At 35.1% G+C, this 22,288-nt stretch overlaps 2 protein-coding genes across 3 annotated transcripts; both read left to right on the forward strand.

The window, feature by feature from the left end:
• Positions 1-233: 233 nt before the first annotated feature.
• On the forward strand, positions 234-14,174 carry Grip91 (gamma-tubulin complex component 3). Of its 2 annotated transcripts, XM_089714506.1 has the most exons (19): positions 234-358; positions 412-622; positions 2,944-3,110; positions 6,847-6,960; positions 7,045-7,195; positions 7,282-7,464; positions 7,805-7,887; positions 8,073-8,190; positions 8,432-8,563; positions 8,680-8,770; positions 9,480-9,661; positions 10,640-10,850; positions 11,300-11,439; positions 11,739-11,945; positions 12,356-12,573; positions 12,929-13,070; positions 13,173-13,287; positions 13,532-13,706; positions 13,888-14,174. In XM_089714506.1, the coding sequence occupies exons 2-19, from the start codon at positions 553-555 to the stop codon at positions 13,918-13,920; spliced, it is 2,532 nt and encodes an 843-aa protein (XP_089570632.1). In that variant the 5' UTR covers positions 234-358; positions 412-552; the 3' UTR covers positions 13,921-14,174. The 2 variants fall into 2 exon arrangements, with proteins under 2 accessions (XP_089570632.1, XP_089570631.1); XM_089714505.1 differs by having other exon boundaries at positions 263-622.
• Positions 14,175-16,845: 2,671 nt separating this feature from the next.
• LOC149489763 (uncharacterized) lies at positions 16,846-19,560 on the forward strand. The gene is made up of 4 exons (XM_089714508.1): positions 16,846-17,096; positions 17,634-17,831; positions 18,812-19,055; positions 19,168-19,560. The coding sequence occupies exons 1-4, from the start codon at positions 16,959-16,961 to the stop codon at positions 19,350-19,352; spliced, it is 765 nt and encodes a 254-aa protein (XP_089570634.1). The 5' UTR covers positions 16,846-16,958; the 3' UTR covers positions 19,353-19,560.
• The last annotated feature ends 2,728 nt before the right edge of the window (positions 19,561-22,288 follow it).

The following is a 22,288-nucleotide window of genomic DNA, read 5'->3' on the forward strand; positions in this document are numbered from 1 at the left end:
CTACTGACTCTGTCACCTACAGCTACAGTGCCACAAACTTATCTGACCCGGTGGCAAGAACTGGAACTACGTGCCGCCATTTTGAAATGTCACATTTTCACAGACTTTTCATACGAAATATTTTGTTTATATAAAAAGAAAGCGACATCAGTGACACCGTCACCGGGTCAGATAAGTTTGTGGCACTATACGTGCCAAAAGATCCGTATTTACTATACTCTGTGGTCGAGCGTCTTATTTTTATTTTTTTTATCTACATATTTCTATCCGTCAAATTTCAGTACTCGAATTTTATTCAAAAGTCAAAATTCAAAATATCTAACTAACTTCTAAATAAAACTTCGTTTTATTTGATTGCGTACCTACATTATAATAAAAAATTGTGCCTGTTCATTTAACATTATTAGTTAGGTACATTAAATGTCAGCATAGAGCGCTGAATAAATAAATGTTATGACAAGTGTGAATTAAGCTTTTATTTTTAAATTTTGCGGTCATTTATTAAAATAAGAAATAAAGTGAAATTTACGTGTATTTTTGAGTTTTACTGGAATGGATAATTCCTTGAACAATGTTGCTTCATTACTTCATAAATTATGTAAAGGATTGTCATCTAATCCAGGTAATTCTTCCTTTTTCGAAAATTATTCATGTGTCAACGTGATTTTTATTTAAATATAATAATTTAAACATTAATTTATTTAATGATAATTGAATTATGTTTACTATCCAAAGTTATCTGAGGGATATCTTCATAAATTTGAAGAAGAGTATATAGACCTTGCATGGGATAAGAATGATAGGTCAAATGAGTCACCAGGAGACCTGTTTAGAACAATAGAGGGCCATAAAATAATAGTATTCAGCACTATTCCGTAACTTGTAAGCTGTCCAACAGAGTGCAGGTGAGAGTTCATAAATATGAGTAGAGGGAGGGTTTTTTGTTCATAGGTATGACTTTGTATGGCATGCCATGCCATCAATAGATCCATGAAAAATAATAAGAAACCACATAGTGCTCTACAAAAAAGATGTCTATTTATGGTATGCTAATTGCTATGCAAAATCAATGAACGAAATACAGGGTGTAATCGTTAAGTGTGCACAGGCGATTATTCCGTAACTATTGTAGATATCAAAAAATTTTAAACTGATATCGAAAGCCTAATGAGTAAAATGACAATAATAACTTTTTAAAAATAAAACGGGAAATATCCAAAAAATTTACATCAAACACTTCCATACATTAAGTATGAGATATGACTATCCCAAGCATGTAATATGAAAAATTTTGGTTCTTTTTTGGTTTTGTGCTTAAATTACTTCACAAATTTTAATGAAAATTCATTTAGAAACTCTAAATAGAGCTTGATGTGGAATACAATGGTATTCCAAAACGAGGATGTCACTACGAACATTTGCTTTGAACACAAAATGTATGGGAAATTAAATGTATGGGAGTGTTTAATGTAACTTTTTTGGATATTTCCCGCTTCATTTTTAAAAAGTTATTATTGTCATTTTACTCATTAGGTATAGTACTTTCAATATCAGTTAACATTTTTTGATATCTGTAATAGTTACGGAATAATCACCTGTGCACACTTAAAAATAATTACACCCTGTATATGCTCCCTCTAGGCGTAATTTAGAACTCTCCCCACTCAATGGAGAATGTTCACTAATTTTGATTATTAGCAATCCATATTCTCTGTCAAAAATAAATAATACTAGTGAAAAAATTACTTCGATACGTCAATTAGTTTCCGATTTAGAAGTAAAACAAGTTGTAAACGCCCGGTGATGGTGTGACGTCACATCACAACACGCTCAATCTGGCTCACTCAGTCCGCTAGCGATCGCGCGCCCGTGCCGTCGAAATTATAATTAAATACTTTTAAAAATGTCCAATCTAAATACCAGAAAATCATGTGTTGTTCCTAAATGTAAAAATACAACTACCAATTCGCCGGATAAGTTGTTTTTTATAGTTGCAAAGGACGTAAACAAAAAATGGTCAGAGGTGCAAAACCAGAATTTTCTGTGTTCTTACATAGTACTACATATTATAATATTTTGAGAAAATTGCAGCTGTTTTGCGTTATCCTTTGTTTTCTATACAAGTTTTAATCTGTACTAGATTGTGCTTCTGCTCTGCTCGTATGGGCTAAGTATAGGTAGATGGCTAGTAAGATTTTTTCTTGTTTTAAGTTGAGAATGATATGGAGAACTATACTAAAATATAAGTTGGTCGGGGGAAGAATTAAACAAAAACAGGGTATAGTTCCACACAAATTCAAATGTCAACAGGAAAATGAAGATAAACCTCAGAGATCAGCAGTGCAAAAACGCAATCGTATAGAATATTTTGAGAAACTATTAAATAAAGATGAAACTTTGGCATGACTGTTATTTTATTAAACGAATAATAATTAGTAATTACTATTATTGGACTATTAACGAATTTCGCGGATTAAAACCCATCAAAATACTGCGCAAGCTATAACACCTACTACAGCGCTGCCGACTTGATACTAAGCGCGGGGGCGCGCGGCCGCGCGGCGCGTTGTGACGTGACGTCACAAGCGGTCACGTGACTATTAGCGGGACTCGATATTTTTCGAAACTTTGAATGCGTATAAAATCAAAACTACTTGGTATTTTTGACTACGACAAAAACTAGTGTATTTGTATACATACAGGCTTTACTGAGACACAATTTCAAGGGATTTGGCATACCTAGTAACATTCTTCATTAGACTGCTTATAAAATGATGGTGTAGTGCTGAATACTATTATTTATGGTCCCTTATCATTCTAAGCAGTTCTCCTGGTAACTCATTTGACCTATCAATTTTTCTCATGTGGGCCAGTAGTGTAATATTATAAAATACCATTTGTAAAATTACTAAGGAAATTTTATAAAATTATTAATTATTTCAGACGGAGCATATGAAATGGCCCTGTCTTATTTGTCTTCAACAAATGACAAAACCAATTCACCTCTTGATGAAAAATTATTATGCCAAAAAATTCATTCTCGATTAGCTGCTATTTCAAGTAGAGATGCAGAGAAGTTTAATGAGTCCTTTGCAAAACTAAAAAATACAGTAAGTATTTAAGTGTTTATTACCATAGTTCACATATTATTTATATTACAATTTTAGTCTATGTATATATCCATAATTATGTATCAAATGAAATTTGAATTTATATTTTTGGTTTTATGGCATTCAAATGCTTTATAAATATAAATTTATAAAGAATAGAAAAAATTCGATCACGAGGCGGGACTCGAACCCGCATCCTTCGCGCCATTCCGGGGCGGATGCCTCACCAACTCAGCCACTCGTGACCCGCCCGAGTGATCGAATTTATTCTATTCTTTCAGTTTTATGTGTCTGAAGGGACACACCGCGCGCCATCTATTGAGATGATTAACAACCATTTCAACCAATATGAAGCACTTTTCAGTGAATACAATATTGTAACGATGGAACACGACCTTTTTTGTTGAATTTATATTTTTGGTTTTATGGCATTCAAATGCTTTATAAATATAAATTTATAAAGAATAGAAAAAATTCGATCACGAGGCGGGACTCGAACCCGCATCCTTCGCGCCATTCCGGGGCGGATGCCTCACCAACTCAGCCACTCGTGACCCGCCCGAGTGATCGAATTTATTCTATTCTTTCAGTTTTATGTGTCTGAAGGGACACACCGCGCGCCATCTATTGAGATGATTAACAACCACGGACATATATCAAGATAGACTAAGCGAGTGTATGTACTTCCCGTGTCCAAACTACGATTATGAAACTTACTTGACGCTGGCCTACACTCAGTCCGCGCTTGCAGTTCGCCAAGGAAAGACGTGAAGCTGAATAAAGTAAAATGCCGAATTACGCCGTTATAAACTGTAGAAACTCCACAGCTGTGAGTGGCCGAGTTAGCAGAGATGTTTCCTTCCACCGGTAAGTAATTTTCTAATCAGAATATGCACTATTTATTTTAAAATCAAATAAAGAATATCTGTGGAAAACGATCGTGACAAACACGGATACCAAATCATACGAAATGATTCGGAATACATTGCGGCTTTTACTTGGCACGGTAAAGATCGCGTCGTATGATAACAAGCAATGAATAGCGTCTTCTCATTTTTCTGTTCTCATTTTTCTGTCCAATTTTGTGGTTAGTGATGTTCATTTGATGCAACAGTTCTCGATTCTAATCGATTTTATAATCGAACAGATAAATGATAATTTGAAGGAGCAATTTTTCAGAAAAAAAGGCATAGATTTTTTTTGTCATTTAATATGACTTGACCTAGAACTTTTAAGTATTTTAATACAAAGGTACTAAAAATAAATATTATGACATGGACGCCATTAGTTAAAGTGTCATCTTGGGAGTTTTTTAAGAAAACTCCTTATTGCTTAGACTATGTTTGTTTTTTCAGTTTTCCAAGTAACCCGAACATAAAAGGAAAATGGATCGATGCAACGGGACATAAAGATTGATTGATTGACAGTTTCATTACTTTCTTTCGATGGCCTCTCTAGTACGTAGGACATGGTAACTCAATGGGCATATGTAAGAAAAAGCTAAAACACATTAGTTTACTTGTTAGAATATTAAAAGGTTTATAACTTTATTTTATCATCCCTCTGTCTATGGTAATTATCATTTTTCTGTCTTGAATCGATTTAGTAATCGATTACGATTCATTTATTTGACTACCTCTTAGACATAGATCTAGTTTGATCTGATTTCTTTCGATTTACTTCGATGGGATAGGACGATACTAGAATCGCCGCGCGAGTGGCGGCCTAATCGATTTAGCGTAAAATGAAATTAACATCACTAAAAAGCGCTCGTGACGTCATAACGCGTCAAGGTCAGTACAAAAAATATGACACGCTTGGTTTTCATACAGATCGCGGTACTTGCGTTGTCTACTTATATATACATGTCTGTGTTAACAACCATTTCAACCAATATGAAGCACTTTTCAGTGAATACAATATTGTAACGATGGAACACGACCTTTTTTGTTGAATTTATATTTTTGGTTTTATGGCATTCAAATGCTTTATAAATATAAATTTATAAAGAATAGAAAAAATTCGATCACGAGGCGGGACTCGAACCCGCATCCTTCGCGCCATTCCGGGGCGGATGCCTCACCAACTCAGCCACTCGTGACCCGCCCGAGTGATCGAATTTATTCTATTCTTTCAGTTTTATGTGTCTGAAGGGACACACCGCGCGCCATCTATTGAGATGATTAACAACCATTTCAACCAATATGAAGCACTTTTCAGTGAATACAATATTGTAACGATGGAACACGACCTTTTTTGTTGAATTTATATTTTTGGTTTTATGGCATTCAAATGCTTTATAAATATAAATTTATAAAGAATAGAAAAAATTCGATCACGAGGCGGGACTCGAACCCGCGATCGTGATCGAATTTTTTCTATTCTTTATAAATTTATATTTATAAAGCATTTGAATGCCATAAAACCAAAAATATAAATTCAACAAAAAAGGTCGTGTTCCATCGTTACAATATTGTATTCACTGAAAAGTGCTTCATATTGGTTGAAATGGTTGTTAATCATCTCAATAGATGGCGCGCGGTGTGTCCCTTCAGACACATAAAACTGAAAGAATAGAATAAATTCGATCACTCGGGCGGGTCACGAGTGGCTGAGTTGGTGAGGCATCCGCCCCGGAATGGCGCGAAGGATGCGGGTTCGAGTCCCGCCTCGTGATCGAATTTTTTCTATTCTTTATAAATTTATATTTATAAAGCATTTGAATGCCATAAAACCAAAAATATAAATTCAACAAAAAAGGTCGTGTTCCATCGTTACAATATTGTATTCACTGAAAAGTGCTTCATATTGGTTGAAATGGTTGTTAATCATCTCAATAGATGGCGCGCGGTGTGTCCCTTCAGACACATAAAACTGAAAGAATAGAATAAATTCGATCACTCGGGCGGGTCACGAGTGGCTGAGTTGGTGAGGCATCCGCCCCGGAATGGCGCGAAGGATGCGGGTTCGAGTCCCGCCTCGTGATCGAATTTTTTCTATTCTTTATAAATTTATATTTATAAAGCATTTGAATGCCATAAAACCAAAAATATAAATTCAACAAAAAAGGTCGTGTTCCATCGTTACAATATTGTATTCACTGAAAAGTGCTTCATATTGGTTGAAATGGTTGTTAATCATCTCAATAGATGGCGCGCGGTGTGTCCCTTCAGACACATAAAACTGAAAGAATAGAATAAATTCGATCACTCGGGCGGGTCACGAGTGGCTGAGTTGGTGAGGCATCCGCCCCGGAATGGCGCGAAGGATGCGGGTTCGAGTCCCGCCTCGTGATCGAATTTTTTCTATTCTTTATAAATTTATATTTATAAAGCATTTGAATGCCATAAAACCAAAAATATAAATTCAACAAAAAAGGTCGTGTTCCATCGTTACAATATTGTATTCACTGAAAAGTGCTTCATATTGGTTGAAATGGTTGTTAATCATCTCAATAGATGGCGCGCGGTGTGTCCCTTCAGACACATAAAACTGAAAGAATAGAATAAATTCGATCACTCGGGCGGGTCACGAGTGGCTGAGTTGGTGAGGCATCCGCCCCGGAATGGCGCGAAGGATGCGGGTTCGAGTCCCGCCTCGTGATCGAATTTTTTCTATTCTTTATAAATTTATACAAATGAAATTTATTTACCAACCTTGAAAGTTCTTAAAAATTTATAAAAAAAATTATGAGAACTACTTGAGAAATAGATTTATATTATTGAATACTTTCCAGTTTGTATTAAAGCAACGGGTAGCAGTATTGTCTCTCTTGCTTCAACTAGCAGATGGTCCCCAACAATCAGATTCAACTCAACAACTTTTCCCAGTGCCAAATCTCAATATTGCAGTAAGTGTTGTAAAGTTTTTACTAAGTTACCTACAATACCAAATAGTAAAGTTATATCTGCTATAATATTATTTAATTTTGCAGAACTCTGCAGTGGCATTTTCAGGGACAACTACTTCCAGCAAAAGTACAATGGGATCATTAAGTTGGGATGGAAACACTCCAAAGCAGCAAAATTCCAATCCAAGTATTCCCTCCAATAACAGTAATATGGCCTTAGCCTTACAGACATGTGGTAAGAAGTTATAATTTAATGCAATGTCAATTGTCAATAGTTTAAGCAATGCCTAAATGTATAAATAACAAGTAGTTATATTACAGATCGTTCAAATGAACGTTCATGTGTGAGGGATGCAGTCCTGGCAGCAACAGGTGTTAAGGCGAGAACTAGTTGTTCGTGGCCTAGACCCATACAAATACTTTATTCTCGGATTGCACACCTTGGTTTCTTACATGATAGACTCAAGGAATTTATTGATCCTACTTCGGGAGTTATGCCGCAAGGTAAGGTTTAAAAAAAACATGGAGACTGGAGTAAATCCTATCCTACTAATATTATAAATACGAAAGTTTGAGGATGTGTATGTGTGTTTTTGTTACTCTTTCATGCAAATACTACTGAACCGATTACAATGAAATTAAGCACACATATAGAGGGTATCTTGGATTAACACATAGGATAGGTTTTATCCCGGAAATCCCTCGGGAACGGGAACTATGCGGGTTTTTCTTTGAAGACGCGGGCGAAGCCGCGGGCGGAAAGCTTCATAATTATACATTTATATCTTTTACAGTTATTAGGAAATTTAAGTATAATAATGTAATGAAGACCATTATTTTATAGGTCTCATGGGTGAAGGCTTGGTGGCAGCAATCAGAGATGAGTTAACAGAATACTATAGAAGTGTTGCATTGTTACAATCCCAGGTTATTATTTTTGTTCCCTTTAACATATTTCTGGAGCAATTTTTAATGGTTGGAGAAATATTAATTAAGAGCCGATACACACACAGCCGAACCTATAACAAATAAGTTATGGGTTTGGTTATACAAGCACATGAATAATATAAATTAAAGCATCTTGTTTAATAGTAACGAAAAATCTATTTTAGGTCTGTGAAAGTGATGGGGGTGGGGGCACTCTTCGGCGCGTATGTGTTTGGGCTCAAGATCCTTTACATAGATTGACTTGGCTGGCAAATATTACACATGCTGCTCAACATAAAAAAGGTAATGCAGTATAAAATAGATAAATAATATGCTCATGTTTGGATCATGATCTCTGCTTGTAGCAGTATTGGTTTGGTAACTAGGCCTTCTTTATAAAAAATAAGTATAAGTAGGTGTGGTACATGGATCTTATTATAACTACACTTGGCATATTTGTTATGGTTTTTAGGAGTAAAAATAAATATTGCAATTGTTGTAGGCAAGATTTAAATCTGGGAGGTAATTGAATAAAATATTCCAGGTGGTGAATTGGCGTCATGCATTCACCGATTTGTTCATCACGGTGACGAACGAGTGGCGGCTTTAGCTCGCAGACTCCTGACTGCACTTACATATCCATTATTACTTATGCTAACTCGATGGCTTTTACATGGTAATTACAATACACATTTATGTATTTCTATTTTTTTTTATTTATTCATATATTCTTTGGACATCTCCTTTCTTCGCCAAACATACAATAAAAATGTATGTTTATTTATGTTTTAGGAGAGATTGACGATCCCTTCAATGAGTTTTTCATTGAGAGCCGTAGTGGTGTACCTATTGACAGAATGTGGCATGATAAATACAGAGTGAGGTAAGTAGGTGTTCTAATATATTATTATTACGAAATAAATTACAAAAACAAAACCTTTAGTCATAAATGAGTTTCGAGCTCAGTTCTTTAGACAAATAATGATTTGAAATTGATATTTTTGGTTTTATGACATTCAAATGCTTTATAAATATAAATTTATAAAGAATAGAAAAAATTCGATCACGAGGCGGGACTCGAACCCGCATCCTTTCGCGCCATTCCGGGGCGGATGCCTGACCAATTCAGCCACTCGTGACCCGCCAGAGCAATCGAATTTATTCCATTCTTTCAGTTTTATGTGTCTAAGGGACACACCGCGCGCCATCTATTGAGATGATTAACAACCATCTCAACCAATATGAAACACTTTTCAGTGAATACAATATTGTAACGATGGAACACGACCTTTTTTGTTGAAATTGATATTTTTGGTTTTATGGCCTTAGACACATAAAACTGAAAGAATGGAATAAATTCGATTGCTCTGGCGGGTCACGAGTGGCTGAATTGGTCAGGCATCCGCCCCGGAATGGCGCGAAAGGATGCGGGTTCGAGTCCCGCCTCGTGATCGAATTTTTTCTATTCTTTATAAATTTATATAAATAATGATTTATTTCTGAGAATGGATAATGTAAATAATTATGTAGATGAAGAATGCCTACTAATTTAATGTTAAACCTAAGATGATTCAAACATATTTTTCTGTTAGGGATTGGATGGTTCCATCGTTTATGTGTCGGGAGCAAGCCGCACAAATCCTGGCAACTGGCAAAAGCGTAGTGTTTATGAGAGAAGCTTGTGCTGATTTACCTGATCATCCTGGGGAAGCAGATTCAACACCAGACCATGCTCATCATTTACAACATCTTCTTGCTGCCCATACACGAAATGGTTTGTTATTTTCATTATTGGGTGATTTGTATAGGTGTAATTTTTTTCAGAAAAAAGAAAAAGTCAATATAGGTTTAAATAAATAAATAAATAAATAAATATTTATAAATGATGACGATCTTCCCGCCTAAAACTCACTCCTTGCCGTGGGCGCGCATCCCGTGGAACGTGGGATCGTTAATGAAGCCATCATTGCTTAACTTGACGTTTAAAAGAAAGACATTTGTAATTTTTCACGTTGGAACGTCTGCGATAATTTCTACTTAACGCCTAAACTTAGGCGCTATAATGCACCATTCAATAGTTTTATTTAGAGACTAGCGGTCCGCCCCGGCTTCGCCCGTGGTACATATTTACGTTTTCTCTACATAAAAGCCATCCTCGTACTTCAAGGAATATAATAGAAAAGAATTATCGAAATCGGTTCAGCCGTTCACACGTGATGCCATGACAACGCGAAACGGGTGCAGACCCGCCGCCTTTTTATAGCTCCCGCCGCGAAGCGCGTCGAACGCGGCAACTGATACACAAAAATAATCCTTATGGCTGCATGATTCTGTATTCTCGCGCGATGACTTATAGCGTATTTCATGTATAACTTTGGTGTTTCTACACCGATTTACATGATTCTTTTACTATAACCTGCCCAGGAGTATGAAGAATAATTGTGCCAAATTTGGTTAAAATCCGTCGTGTAGTTTTTGTTTCTATAACGAATATACAGACAGACAGACAGACAGACAGACAGACAGACAAAAATTTTACTGATTGCATTTTTGGCATCAGTAGCGATCCCTTATCACCCCTTCATAGTTTTTTTTTAAATATATTTCATGTACAGAATTGGCCTCTCTACAGATTTATTATAAGTATAGATTATCTCCAGCAGTTTTTACTTTTAAGAGTTACAAACTTAAGCACACAAACACACTTAAGAACTTCGCGTTTATAATATAAGTTATACGCATGTTTCTGAAGCTGTAAGCAGTGAGGAGGAGTCGTCGGGCGCGGGGTGGTGGGAGGCGGGCGGGCTGCGCGAGGGCGTGGGGCTGGCGCACGCGGCGGCGGCGGCGCGCCTGCTGGCCGCGCTCACCTCGCACCACCACCTGCTGGACCACCTCGCCGCGCACCGCCGCTACCTGCTGCTCGCGCAGGGCGACTTCGTGCACCACCTCATGACGCTATTGCAGTTAGTAGTAGACTTCATTTACTATTCGATCAGGGACGGATGCGAGGAAATAGAGAGAAGCAATGTAAAAAAAAACTTGAGCGGTCAAAGGACACCCGGATGGAACGAAGTTGCTAAAATTACTGGCTTGCTTTCTATGAGAGAAGAGAGAGAGAGAGAGAGCTTACAACTATAGCAAAAAGTGTGAAAGATCACTTTGCTGTAGTTTTGCTATACTTTTGGTCTTAATTCCGTCTAGCCCCCTTTCGCAACAAGCGATAAAGAACTTCGTTCCATAACCGTTTAGGAGATATCATTATATAAATTGCCGGATCCGAAAGCTTTTAAAACCTTCATAATTTACTGTTCTTACAACTCCAGGTACCTATAGGTTTTGTTTTAATTATATTTTCCTATATATGAAATCATTATAATCTTAACATAAGTAATGACACACACCACTTTTTTAGGGAGGAATTAAACAAGCCAGCAACATCATTGTATGTACACAACTTGACATGTACGTTGGAGGCGGCCGTCCGCGCCACCAATGCGCAGTTCGAACCGCCGCATGTGCTTGCCAGACTGCATGTTAACCTTTATCCTAACTGTAAGTACTTGTAACTTCAAAAAAAATTGTTGGCATTTATATTATTTGGAATTATAAACAAGAACTCTAGTTCTAAACTACTCTAAATGAAATATGCAATGTAAAGCCTTATAATTTAATTAATATGTAAAACATTACACTCGCATAACGTGTACATAATATTTTGTTGCTAATTTTATGTCAGTGTACATTTTATAAGAATATTTCAACGAAGCGAATGTCACAGTGCATATTTGGCGTACAATGCGTAACCATCACGATCTTTCTTCTACATAACTTGTATTGTAACATCACAACAGGTGACGGGCGCGAAGACAGCGGGTGGGACGTGTTCGCGCTGCAGTACCGCGTGGACGGGCCGCTGGGCACGCTGTTCCCGGCCACGTGCGCGGCGCGGTACCGCGCGCTCTTCACGCAGCTGTGGCGCGTCAAGCGCATCGAGTACGCGCTGCACGACGCGTGGCGCGACCACGCCATACTGCACAAGCGGCTCAAGGGCATGCCCGGTATGATCTTTCAGGAACAAATATCATCTTAATACTATTATAAAGGCGAAAGTTTGTATGGATGTTTGTTACTCTTTCACGTAAAAACTACTGAACCGATTACAATGAAATTTAGCACACATATAGAGGGTAACTTGGATTAACACATAGGATAGGTTTTATCCCGGAAATCCCACGGGAACGGGAACTATGCGGGTTTTCCTTTGAAAACGCGGGCGAAGCCGCGGGCGGAAATCTAGTTATTCATAGACATTAAAGGTGAACGTCATACATTCTTGCTATAAAACTAAAAAATAGTTATTATTATAATACTTTTTTTATTTGGGCATAAGCGAATTCGCGCTTTATGGGTGGACATTTTTTAAATTCAAATTATATTGTAAAATAACACATATTCGATGCTAATGCAGAGGTGTGGGGTCTGATGCGGCGCGTGTCGTGCTTGCGCGCGGAAGCACTGCGGCTGTGCGGTGCGATGCAGGAGGCAAGCTGCGTGGGCGCCGAGCCCGCGTGGGCCGAGCTGCTCGCCGCCGCGGCCGCGCGCGCGCACCTCGACCGCCTGCTGCGCCTGCACCACCGCGCGCTCGACCGACACTCCATTCACGCCATGATACACCACACAACACAGGTACTTGCGCGCCCTCTAACAATTCTACCTATATTCCATGATACATGACATCACCCAGTTACGCCGACGCGTGCAAAAAAAATGTTGTGAATTATGTGTGCCAAGGGTTACTTTTTAAAGTGAAACTTCTCAAGGCGCGTTTTGAGTAAAATATCAAGGTTAACATTGCAACCGGCACGCCATGGAGTAAGTTAGGTATTTTTGAATCTTGCTAAAGAAGTTTCACTTCTGACACGTGTGCTCGGCGCACACGTTCTTTTTTTTTAATTAGCTGTTTTCCAAATAATATCTAATAATATAGAGATAAAACTTAAGTTTTGTTTAAAAATTAACAAATTATATACCTAATGTACAGGAGTTGCAATCTTATTTGGGGAATGTTTTGAACGAAACACTGGCACTGCGCAGTTTTGAGCAGACACTACATGCAGGCATTAACGCGGAGCTCGAGCGACGAGAGCGGTATGAAGTGTTGAAAGCTGAACGAGCTGATAGAGGTATAATTTATTTATTTAAATATTATCTTTATTTCTCAAGGACTTTTCCTTATCTCATTTCAAATTACGCACGAACATTATATTTTATGTACCTTATTTTAGGGGAATACGCCATTACTGCAGCAGACGAGGCGCTTGATAAAGAGAAGAGGAAAATATTCCATCAATTCTTAGCCAGTCGAAAAGCTGATTTGAACGTTTGGGCGCGAACATACAGGTTTGGTATCCAACTAATTTCTTATAGACTTCTAGAAAATGACTCAAAATAAAAATTTATTACAAATTAGGTGTTAGTATTGTAAGGATTCAATATCGCCATTTTTATGATAGACCAATCACTTCACATTTCAAGTATGTAATAAATCGAAATTAACTTGGCATTCAAAATATAAATCAATTTAGTATTTCTACTTTATCTAAAATGATTTTCTCTCTTAACATATTTTCAATTTCTATGACAGAGGCCACGTGACCACCCTGATACTGAAATTGGCTCTGCACCAAGAAGTGTCTCTGCAAACGTTAGCATTCCGTCTCGACTATAGTGACTTCTACAAGCGAGGGGACGCCAAACTGCACGAACCACTCACGTATCAACACAAGCGACTCAGTGAAATTGGACTTCATTTAGCTAAGGTTCACTTCACACTAATTTATTAATACAAACTAACGTAATACAAGCTATAATAAAAAATAAACATTATTCATATTTGTAAGCTTTTTTTATGAAAAATTTACAAGTTTATAAATATGCATTTAGACACAGAAGCTATATTTTATTGGTATATGTATATATAGATATTATTTTATTTTTCAGAGTAAATTGATTGACCACTCTAAGAAGAAGTGACAAGAAGCCATGACGCCTAGCACTGGCCTATTTTGTGCACAGTGGCTTGGTAGTCTCGGATGCGTTGGGTCCAAGTAGAGATACTGATTTTTATAACAATAATAAGATAACACAACAATTTAATTATTATTAATGTGTTTATTTGTGTTTCTTTATATTGTACTCTGAGACATTAACCACCACTTTTTTAACTTGATCCCCGATAAGTGCCATTGTAAAATTACTAATTGAATTAAATAATATACCTACTGCAATATATTCCTTTTATTTAACTTGTAAATGGTAATCAAATATTCCTGATAATGTGATTTTACTCATGATCTCATTCAGTATAAAATACAACAATTTTCGATATATTATAGGGTGTAATCGTAAAGTGTGCACAGGCGATTATTCCGTAACTATGACAAATATCAAAAACTTTAAACTGATATTGAAAGTACTATACCTAATGAGTAAAATGACAATAATAACTTTTTTAAAATAAAACGAGAAATATCCAAAAATGTTACGTGAAACGCTCCCATACATTTGCGCATTTAGATCATTAAGTAATGGATGGAGCACGCTGGCAAATGTTCTAACTAAACTTTCTGCCGATTTTGGTGCGGGGAGGGTAACTCACACTTTGAAACACAATTTCACACATTCACAAAAATAATTTGTGTCTTTACAAACTCAAACTAATACAAAATTGGCAGACTAGCATGTTTTTGCACACATACATCGAATACACAGAAAAATCTCTGTACATATACGTAATAATACAATCGCTCTAAAGGGATGTAACCATATCGATATTACAAAAATAATAATTTTGTTGAAATTAGAAATAACATTAATATTATATTCATAAAAAATACTACACAGGTCATTTGTAACGTTTTCATCATTATTATATGCATACGAAAAAACAATAAAACGCCATTTTATTTGTATTTGAATATATGTATTTATTCAACACATCACATATTATATTCAATAAAATAAATATCGGTACAGAAATTTTTATTTTAGCGGCGTTGGGTATAAAATCTTAAACTCGCGTCCACGTGACCTGATCGAAAAAGCGTAAGACGGATGGATATCAAACATGCTCAACGTTAATAATCAAGTTTTCACTTCTCCCGGCACTCCCGGAGTGCAACCCATCTTTTTTTATTTCTGTACCGAGGTGTCGCTACAGATATAATAAAAATTGTAATTCGATTTTTTGTAAATCTGAAATATACGCAATATTAATACATACATATAAACAAATTACATAATAGAAAGGTTACAAGATTAACATTACAAAAAAACGGCTAAGTGCGAGTCGGACTCGCGCACGAAGGGTTCCGTTCCATTAAAATGTTCTGCCAGTTAAAAGTAACCGAGCGTAAATTTTAATAAATATATACAAGATTTACAAAATAAACATTATACTCCGTTTTATGCAGTTGTGTAAAATTGTAATATAATAAAGATTAATTCTCATCTCATTTCAAATTATACTTAGAAAAATATTTTTTTATCGACGTTCAAGTTAAAAGCAGTCCGTCACTAAGAAAGTCGTAAAAATTTACGACCTTTTAAGCGACGAGTTTTTAAATTCAACTCTATCACTAAGTTCATAAAGATTAAATTTGAATTTCTCTTCAAGATAGTCTCGCTACATTGCTTTATAGTCTCGTGGGGAGTGCGGTTCAATATCGCGTTCTAAATTCAACTTCATCTCTTAGTTCATAAAGATTAAATTTGTATATTTTCTCTTCAAGATAGTCTCGCTACATCGCTTTATAGTCTCGTGGGGAATGCGGTTCAATATCGCGTTTTAAATTCAACTTTATCTCTTAGTTCATAAAGATTAAATTTGTATATTTTCTTTCCATGATAGTCTCGTGAAGCCGCATCAATGATCGAGTAAACACATGACTCGATTATTTGTCTTGATCATGTCGCTAAACGATACATCGACGATTATTAGAAATTGCATTTAAATTGATATTTAGGTAAAAAAATAAAAATATAATATAAATAATACTTACAAATGAAAGGTTATTCCATCTTTTTTAATATTTGATGTGTTTGACTTGTTTCTGCAAGACTTGACTGCACCAAACTGCATTTTTAGCGGAGCACTCGCAGACGTCCTTTCGATGTTTTACGAATACGCAGAGTGTTTGTAATCGATTACGCAAGTAGTTTTTATGAAAGCATAAGACTTTTCGATTCGAATAATCTTATACCTCGGCAAAAGGGGAAGCGCCTGTGAGTGTTATCCATTACTTACCCCGTTTTCCAATTACAGCACTAGAGCGCATTATGCGGCATAATGCTTAACGTTGAATGTTCCAACTACAGCAACGCTTCGCACAATCGAGCACTAGAAAAAGTAATGCGCGTGAATTGATGCGTGCAATCGATTTATCGTTAGTAATTATTAATTGTTGGAAAAAAATTTAAAGCTTTCGTTTCATTGTAGTTTTTTCGAAATAATCAAAGTTAATTCAAATTGTGTTAAAAAAATAAATATAAGTATGGATGAAGGTACAAACATTGAAAAAAATGTTAATGAAATAATCTAAATCCAAATTACTTAAAATAACCGTAAATATTTTTCAACCAATTATTTATTTTACACATTAATGAGGTTATTGCTAACTCTATGAATATTTTTTTTTCAACACTGAACTTTAGCGCAACCTGCTGGTGCGTTTCACGTTCCAATTAAGCATCAGCATAATTCGGCATTGTGCGGCACTGAGTCGCATTATGCTCTGTAATTGGAAAACGGGTTTAATGATCTAAGTTTGCGCAGCATGAGTTTGTCACATGTGCACCTAACTTTGTATTTTTTCTTATCTGTGGCAAATGACAATATTGGTGACGTCTGACAGTTATAGATTGACAATTGACATTTGCCCTTGAGTTGGCGGTAAAAGTTATAACTACAAATTCTACCTGCAAATAAAACGAGAAATTCAACAAACGTAAATCAATTCTTTACTACGATTTATGATCAAAATCAGTTATAGATAATTATATCTTACGGAAAAATGGAAAGATTCACAGAATTTGAAAGTTTGGACGAAGAAGTTAAAGAACTTTTGGAAAACTACAAATATAAAAGAGCTACATTTTACGAACCATGCACTCGAAACAATGTTAAAGATTGTTTGATAGGCCTTTCAGAGGTGCGTACAAACCTACGTATAATGTACAGATTTTATTTCATTTATATGTGTTAGTGTAAATAATAATTTGCGACGCAAAAAGGTACTTAGTTACCCGGCATTATATTTTTACCCCTACAGCTAGTCCCTACTATAATATGTATTATAAATGCGAAAGTAACTCTGTCTGTCTGTCTGTCTGTTACGCTTTCCCGCTTAAACCTCTCAACAGACAATCTTTAGACCCTGAGAAACAACATAGGCTACCTTTTATCAAAACACCACGCGGGCGAAAGCTAGTAAAATATAAAGATTATGCATCTATAAACTGCTGAGTGTTATCTGCTACCTAATTTGAAAATCACATTTAGGAAACACGAAAATGTATGATTTTAACTATTTACATATAATTATGATATAGTTTTAAGCCTGACTGACTGTTTCAGGAATTGAGCTGTATGATTTTAACTATCTATTTATTAAATTATGATATAGCCGCTATATTATACTTAAAACTTTATACTATAGAGTTTTAAGTATAACTGATTATTGTTTCAGGAATTAAACCTTTACAACATAAATTATATATTTAATCCTCATGTAGACTTTGAAAATGACAAATTAAATACTGATGCATTGGTCAAACTTATAAATTCAGTTTGGACTTTATTACACAAATACAAAAGTATTAAAGAGAAAAGTGACCATTTGACAGAGCAAAATCATGTACTTGAACATAGCAATAGACATTTGAATGTAGGTACAAAAGATTATTATTTATTACTAAGTATATTAATTTTATTTAACACTAGCAATGCCCTGCGGTTTCACCCGCATAGATAGCGATATCGTGACAGTGAAAAGTCTACTATAGGTCGGACTATAGGTTTAATTTTTAATCACATGAAAATCACCTTTACCCCGTCCCGCACTACGGCCTTTTTTTTTGTTTTAGTGGGGAAATCTTTCATAGATACCCACGGCCTCCGGGGAGGGGCCGTGGGTTATATCGGATTCCTACCGACCAAAACCCCACTGTGTTCCGTCAAGACGCATATTGGTAGAATTCCTCCGTGACCCCCGCACTACGGCCTGCTCGAACAGTATACCTACTATTTTCTGTAGATTGACACTTTTAAAAATTCGTTATATCTTTTGAATGGAATATCCAATTCTTTTCATTTAAAAAGTATTTTGCTGGTATTAAAACAGTCTATAATAAAACATCATTTAATGGGATAAGGATTAATATATGTGTATGGATAACATGGTTTGATTACTGTCGGCACTTCTATTTACTTTGAAAACGTAAAATAGTTGTTGTAGTAACATAACTACTGAAGATGGACATATGGTATCGCGGACTTTCTTGTAGATATTGATCCATTCTATAATACCGTAGAACATTTTTTTGTTCTATCTTCAATAGATTCCGCAGCGCACGCGATGACAGAAGTTTTATTGAGGAATTTTTTACACCTTGGGTTACATTATTGCATTTTTGGTAAGGATCTCTAATTTTTTTGAAAATGCAATATAGCCTATGTTGTTCAGTAAAGATGCAGCTTTCTAATGGTGAAAGAATTTTTGAAATCGGTCCAGTAGTTTATGCGTGAAAACCATACATACATACATACATACATACATACTTACAAACTTTTCCTCTTTATAATATTAGTATAGATATTAAGTAAAATAATAGAAGTAAAAAACAATTAATCTTTGTTCTGGTCTAGGATTCCATTGGAAGACTTCGAGATAAAGTTAACTCTGAAAAAAATGAATCCAGAGCATGTGTTGCCTCGGCCCAAAGAGTGTCTGACCAATCAAACGAGGTTTATCAAAAGTTAATTGAAACCCGAGCTAAATTGAATCAGGTGGTTAAACAAAAGGAAGCTAATGAAAAATGTTTGCAAAATAAAGTAGCAAGGTTGAAGTTGGAAAATGACAAATTAATGGACAGGCTGCGAGGTAAAACAAGTGAGTATTTTTTATTTTTCCAATTATTGTAGTTTTTCATCATAAATGTTATTGAAAAATAATTTCCTGCTTTAATATTACAATATCAGTTGGTATAAATATTATTTTACAGGCAATTATACTCCATGTGCTGATGTATGTGATGCCACTCTGACACAATTAAAGGATCGAGAAAGGAAACAAAGATCTGTTATAGCACAACTACAAGCTAATAATCAGGAATTATTAAGAGAAGTGATTGCTATGAAAGAAGAACTTTTACTGGCAGGAATAACTGACCTCAGGCTGAAACAATAACACTTGTGAAATTATGAGACTAACAATTAATGAGGTTTCTGAATGGAGTATTTGAAATTAACCATACCATGCTGCTTAAATATTTTCTTGTATATGACATATAAGCTTTCAACCTAAATAAAATCAATTCTGCATTCAGAAACCAAACTTATGCCTGACAGTACAAAATCTGTTGAATTTTCAGTATTATGACATAATGTATATCTTTTATTTGTTGTGTTTTAATAAATTTAGTATAAGCTTAGTACCTAGTTAGGGTTTGTTCGCCCAGCGGTATTTTACCGGGAGGATTTTTTTCGCTATTCTGTTACATATTGAATCTTATGGACATAGTCTCACTTGTGGTAAAAAAATTGCCCAGAAAATAATTTGTTATTCGATCTAAATTTTTCCGCGCGAGTTTATAAAATTGATGCAACGACGTGCAACGGCGTTAATAACAAGATCCATCGATTTTATGACCCTGAATTTGGCAGACAGCAGACAAAATGTAATTTCAGATTGGGATATCTCTAAGCGAAATTAAGTTTTACATGTTTACCGAATTGGGAATTGTTTGTCGTTGATTTACCTACAGGTGATAATGAAGAAATTTTTATTTTACTTTTTAAATTTTTTTTTAAATAAAAAATAAAATTTTGGGAAGCTCTCACCGTGTTCCCAATTGATTTATAAATCTGAAACTTTCAAATTTAGTTTATTATTGGATTCTGAAAAGGTGATATCAGTTAGTTTTTTCAATTTGGCTTGGAATATTCTGGGATGTATATCTTCCAGAAAAATTATTTTTTAGTGGAAAAAAGAAAAGTCATATTTGCATCTTCAAAAAATCTAAAGGTGATATTTTTTTAATTTTAAATTTGTCAGTCGGATCGTAAGATATCCTAATTTTTAAATTTTGATGCCGGATATCAAAGTGAAAATTAATCAAAATAAAAATCAAAAAAATGTCATGTCTTCATTTTTAGTAAATCTACAGATGATATATCTCAGATTTTATATATTCTTGTTTATTTGTTGTATATCCTCAGCTTTCGATTTTTTATCCGAAATGGAATATCAGGCATGAATTATTCTTTTTTTTATTAAATAAAAGAAAAACATATTATCAAGGCAATTCAACTGTTAATTTTCAGCCCATAATAAGAGTAAATTATGGAATAAAATATTTTCAGTCTTTATATCATAGCCCGGTCAAATTAGACCTTTGCAATAACAATAATTCCTACAGAGCCAAATTTTTGGTGGAGAGCTGGTGAGTTTATAGGCACACCCTCTAAACTCTCGTAACTCTTGGGAAAGAAAACATGGAGATCATTTTTGTACAGAATAATTATAAGTTCTAGTACTTATTTGAGGTATTTCTTCTATAAAATTTACCGTCCTGTCCGTTTTTCCTTTGACCCCAAATAACTTTTGTTACACACATGGGATCTTAAAACTTGTACTTTTAAAACTTTATTTGTTATGGTACACCCCTACCACAATTTAGCTCTTTAGGAATTATTGTTATTGCAAAGGTCTAATTTGACCGGGCTATGATATAAAGACTGAAAATATTTTATTCCATAATTTACTCTTATTATGGGCTGAAAATTAACAGTTGAATTGCCTTGATAATATGTTTTTCTTTATTTAATAAAAAAAAGAATAATTCATGCCTGATATTCCATTTCGGATAAAAAATCGAAAGATGAGGATATACAACAAATAAACAAGAATATATAAATTCTGAGATATATCATCTGTAGATTTACTAAAAATGAAGACGTGACATTTTTTTGATTTTTATTTTGATTAATTTTCACTTTGATATCCGGCATCAAAATTTAAAAATTAGGATATCTCACGATCCGACTGACAAATTTAAAATTAAAAAAATATCACCTTTAGATTTTTTGAAGACGCAAATATGACTTTTCTTTTTTCCACTAAAAAATAATTTTTCTGGAAGATATACATCCCAGAATATTCCAAGCCAAATTGAAAAAACTAACTGATATCACCTTTTCAGAATCCAATAATAAACTAAATTTGAAAGTTTCAGATTTATAAATCAATTGGGAACACGGTGAGAGCTTCCCAAAATTTTATTTTTTATTTAAAAAAAAATTTAAAAAGTAAAATAAAAATTTCTTTATTATCACCTGTAGGTAAATCAACGACAAACAATTCCCAATTCGGTAAACATGTAAAACTTAATTTCGCTTAGAGATATCCCAATCTGAAATTACATTTTGTCTGCTGTCTGCCAAATTCAGGGTCATTCGATTTTACACGTGTTTGTCAACTGAGAACTGAATTCTACTGATAATAATAATCGTCAGAAATTTTATTCGCAGTACGTAGTACGTACTAGAAACTATTCTGCTTGCGGAATTTAATACGCAAGATTAAAAACCTCGCGGTGAAAGATCGCTATGCCGACAGAGCTATAAGTGAAATATATTTACTGATGGAGAAAATTGCGAGATAATATTATTCTAATTGCAAATGATAAAATTAAATTGTAATATTTGTTCGTATTTATTTATAAGATTAAACAAATCTGTCTGTTATGTGAAGAAGCTAGAAAGATTTCATAAACAAAACAATGTATAGGCATGTATACACTATACGGTTATACCACCACTATACAATAGAATTGCGTAATCGATGGCGTGGGGGGTCCATAATCCGACAGTAACTTCGCGGCGCGACGCGCGCGGATGTATGAGGTTACGCCCAGTGCGGTTGGACCTTTAGAGACAAAACCGAAAGAATAGAATAAATTCGATTGCTCTGACGGGATCACGGGTGGCCCGTGGCCGAGAGGTCAAGGCGTCCGTCGTCCCGGAATGGCGAAAGACGTGGGTTCGAATCCCGTCACGTTTTTTTCCATTCTTTAAAATTTTTGAAGTTAAACTTCTTTAGGCGCGTTGAGAGTAAAATTTTGG

This window comes from Colias philodice, chromosome 3 (genome assembly GCF_061535455.1).
Source record: "Colias philodice isolate Cphi_HAF_F1 chromosome 3, ilColPhil1 Martin Lab GWU primary, whole genome shotgun sequence".
NCBI classification, from domain to species: Eukaryota; Metazoa; Arthropoda; class Insecta; order Lepidoptera; family Pieridae; genus Colias; species Colias philodice.

Excerpts from the sequence above, each read along its gene's own strand:
- Grip91 (XM_089714506.1), top strand. The coding sequence starts at position 553 with ATGGATAATTCCTTGAACAATGTTGCTTCATTACTTCATAAATTATGT. Across the intron at positions 7,196-7,281 it reads CTTAGCCTTACAGACATGTG|ATCGTTCAAATGAACGTTCA; the intron begins GTAAGAAGTTAT and ends GTTATATTACAG. Across the intron at positions 8,564-8,679 it reads AACTCGATGGCTTTTACATG|GAGAGATTGACGATCCCTTC; the intron begins GTAATTACAATA and ends TTTATGTTTTAG.
- LOC149489763 (XM_089714508.1), top strand. The coding sequence starts at position 16,959 with ATGGAAAGATTCACAGAATTTGAAAGTTTGGACGAAGAAGTTAAAGAA. Across the intron at positions 17,832-18,811 it reads ATAGCAATAGACATTTGAAT|GATTCCATTGGAAGACTTCG; the intron begins GTAGGTACAAAA and ends GTTCTGGTCTAG. Across the intron at positions 19,056-19,167 it reads CAGGCTGCGAGGTAAAACAA|GCAATTATACTCCATGTGCT; the intron begins GTGAGTATTTTT and ends ATTATTTTACAG.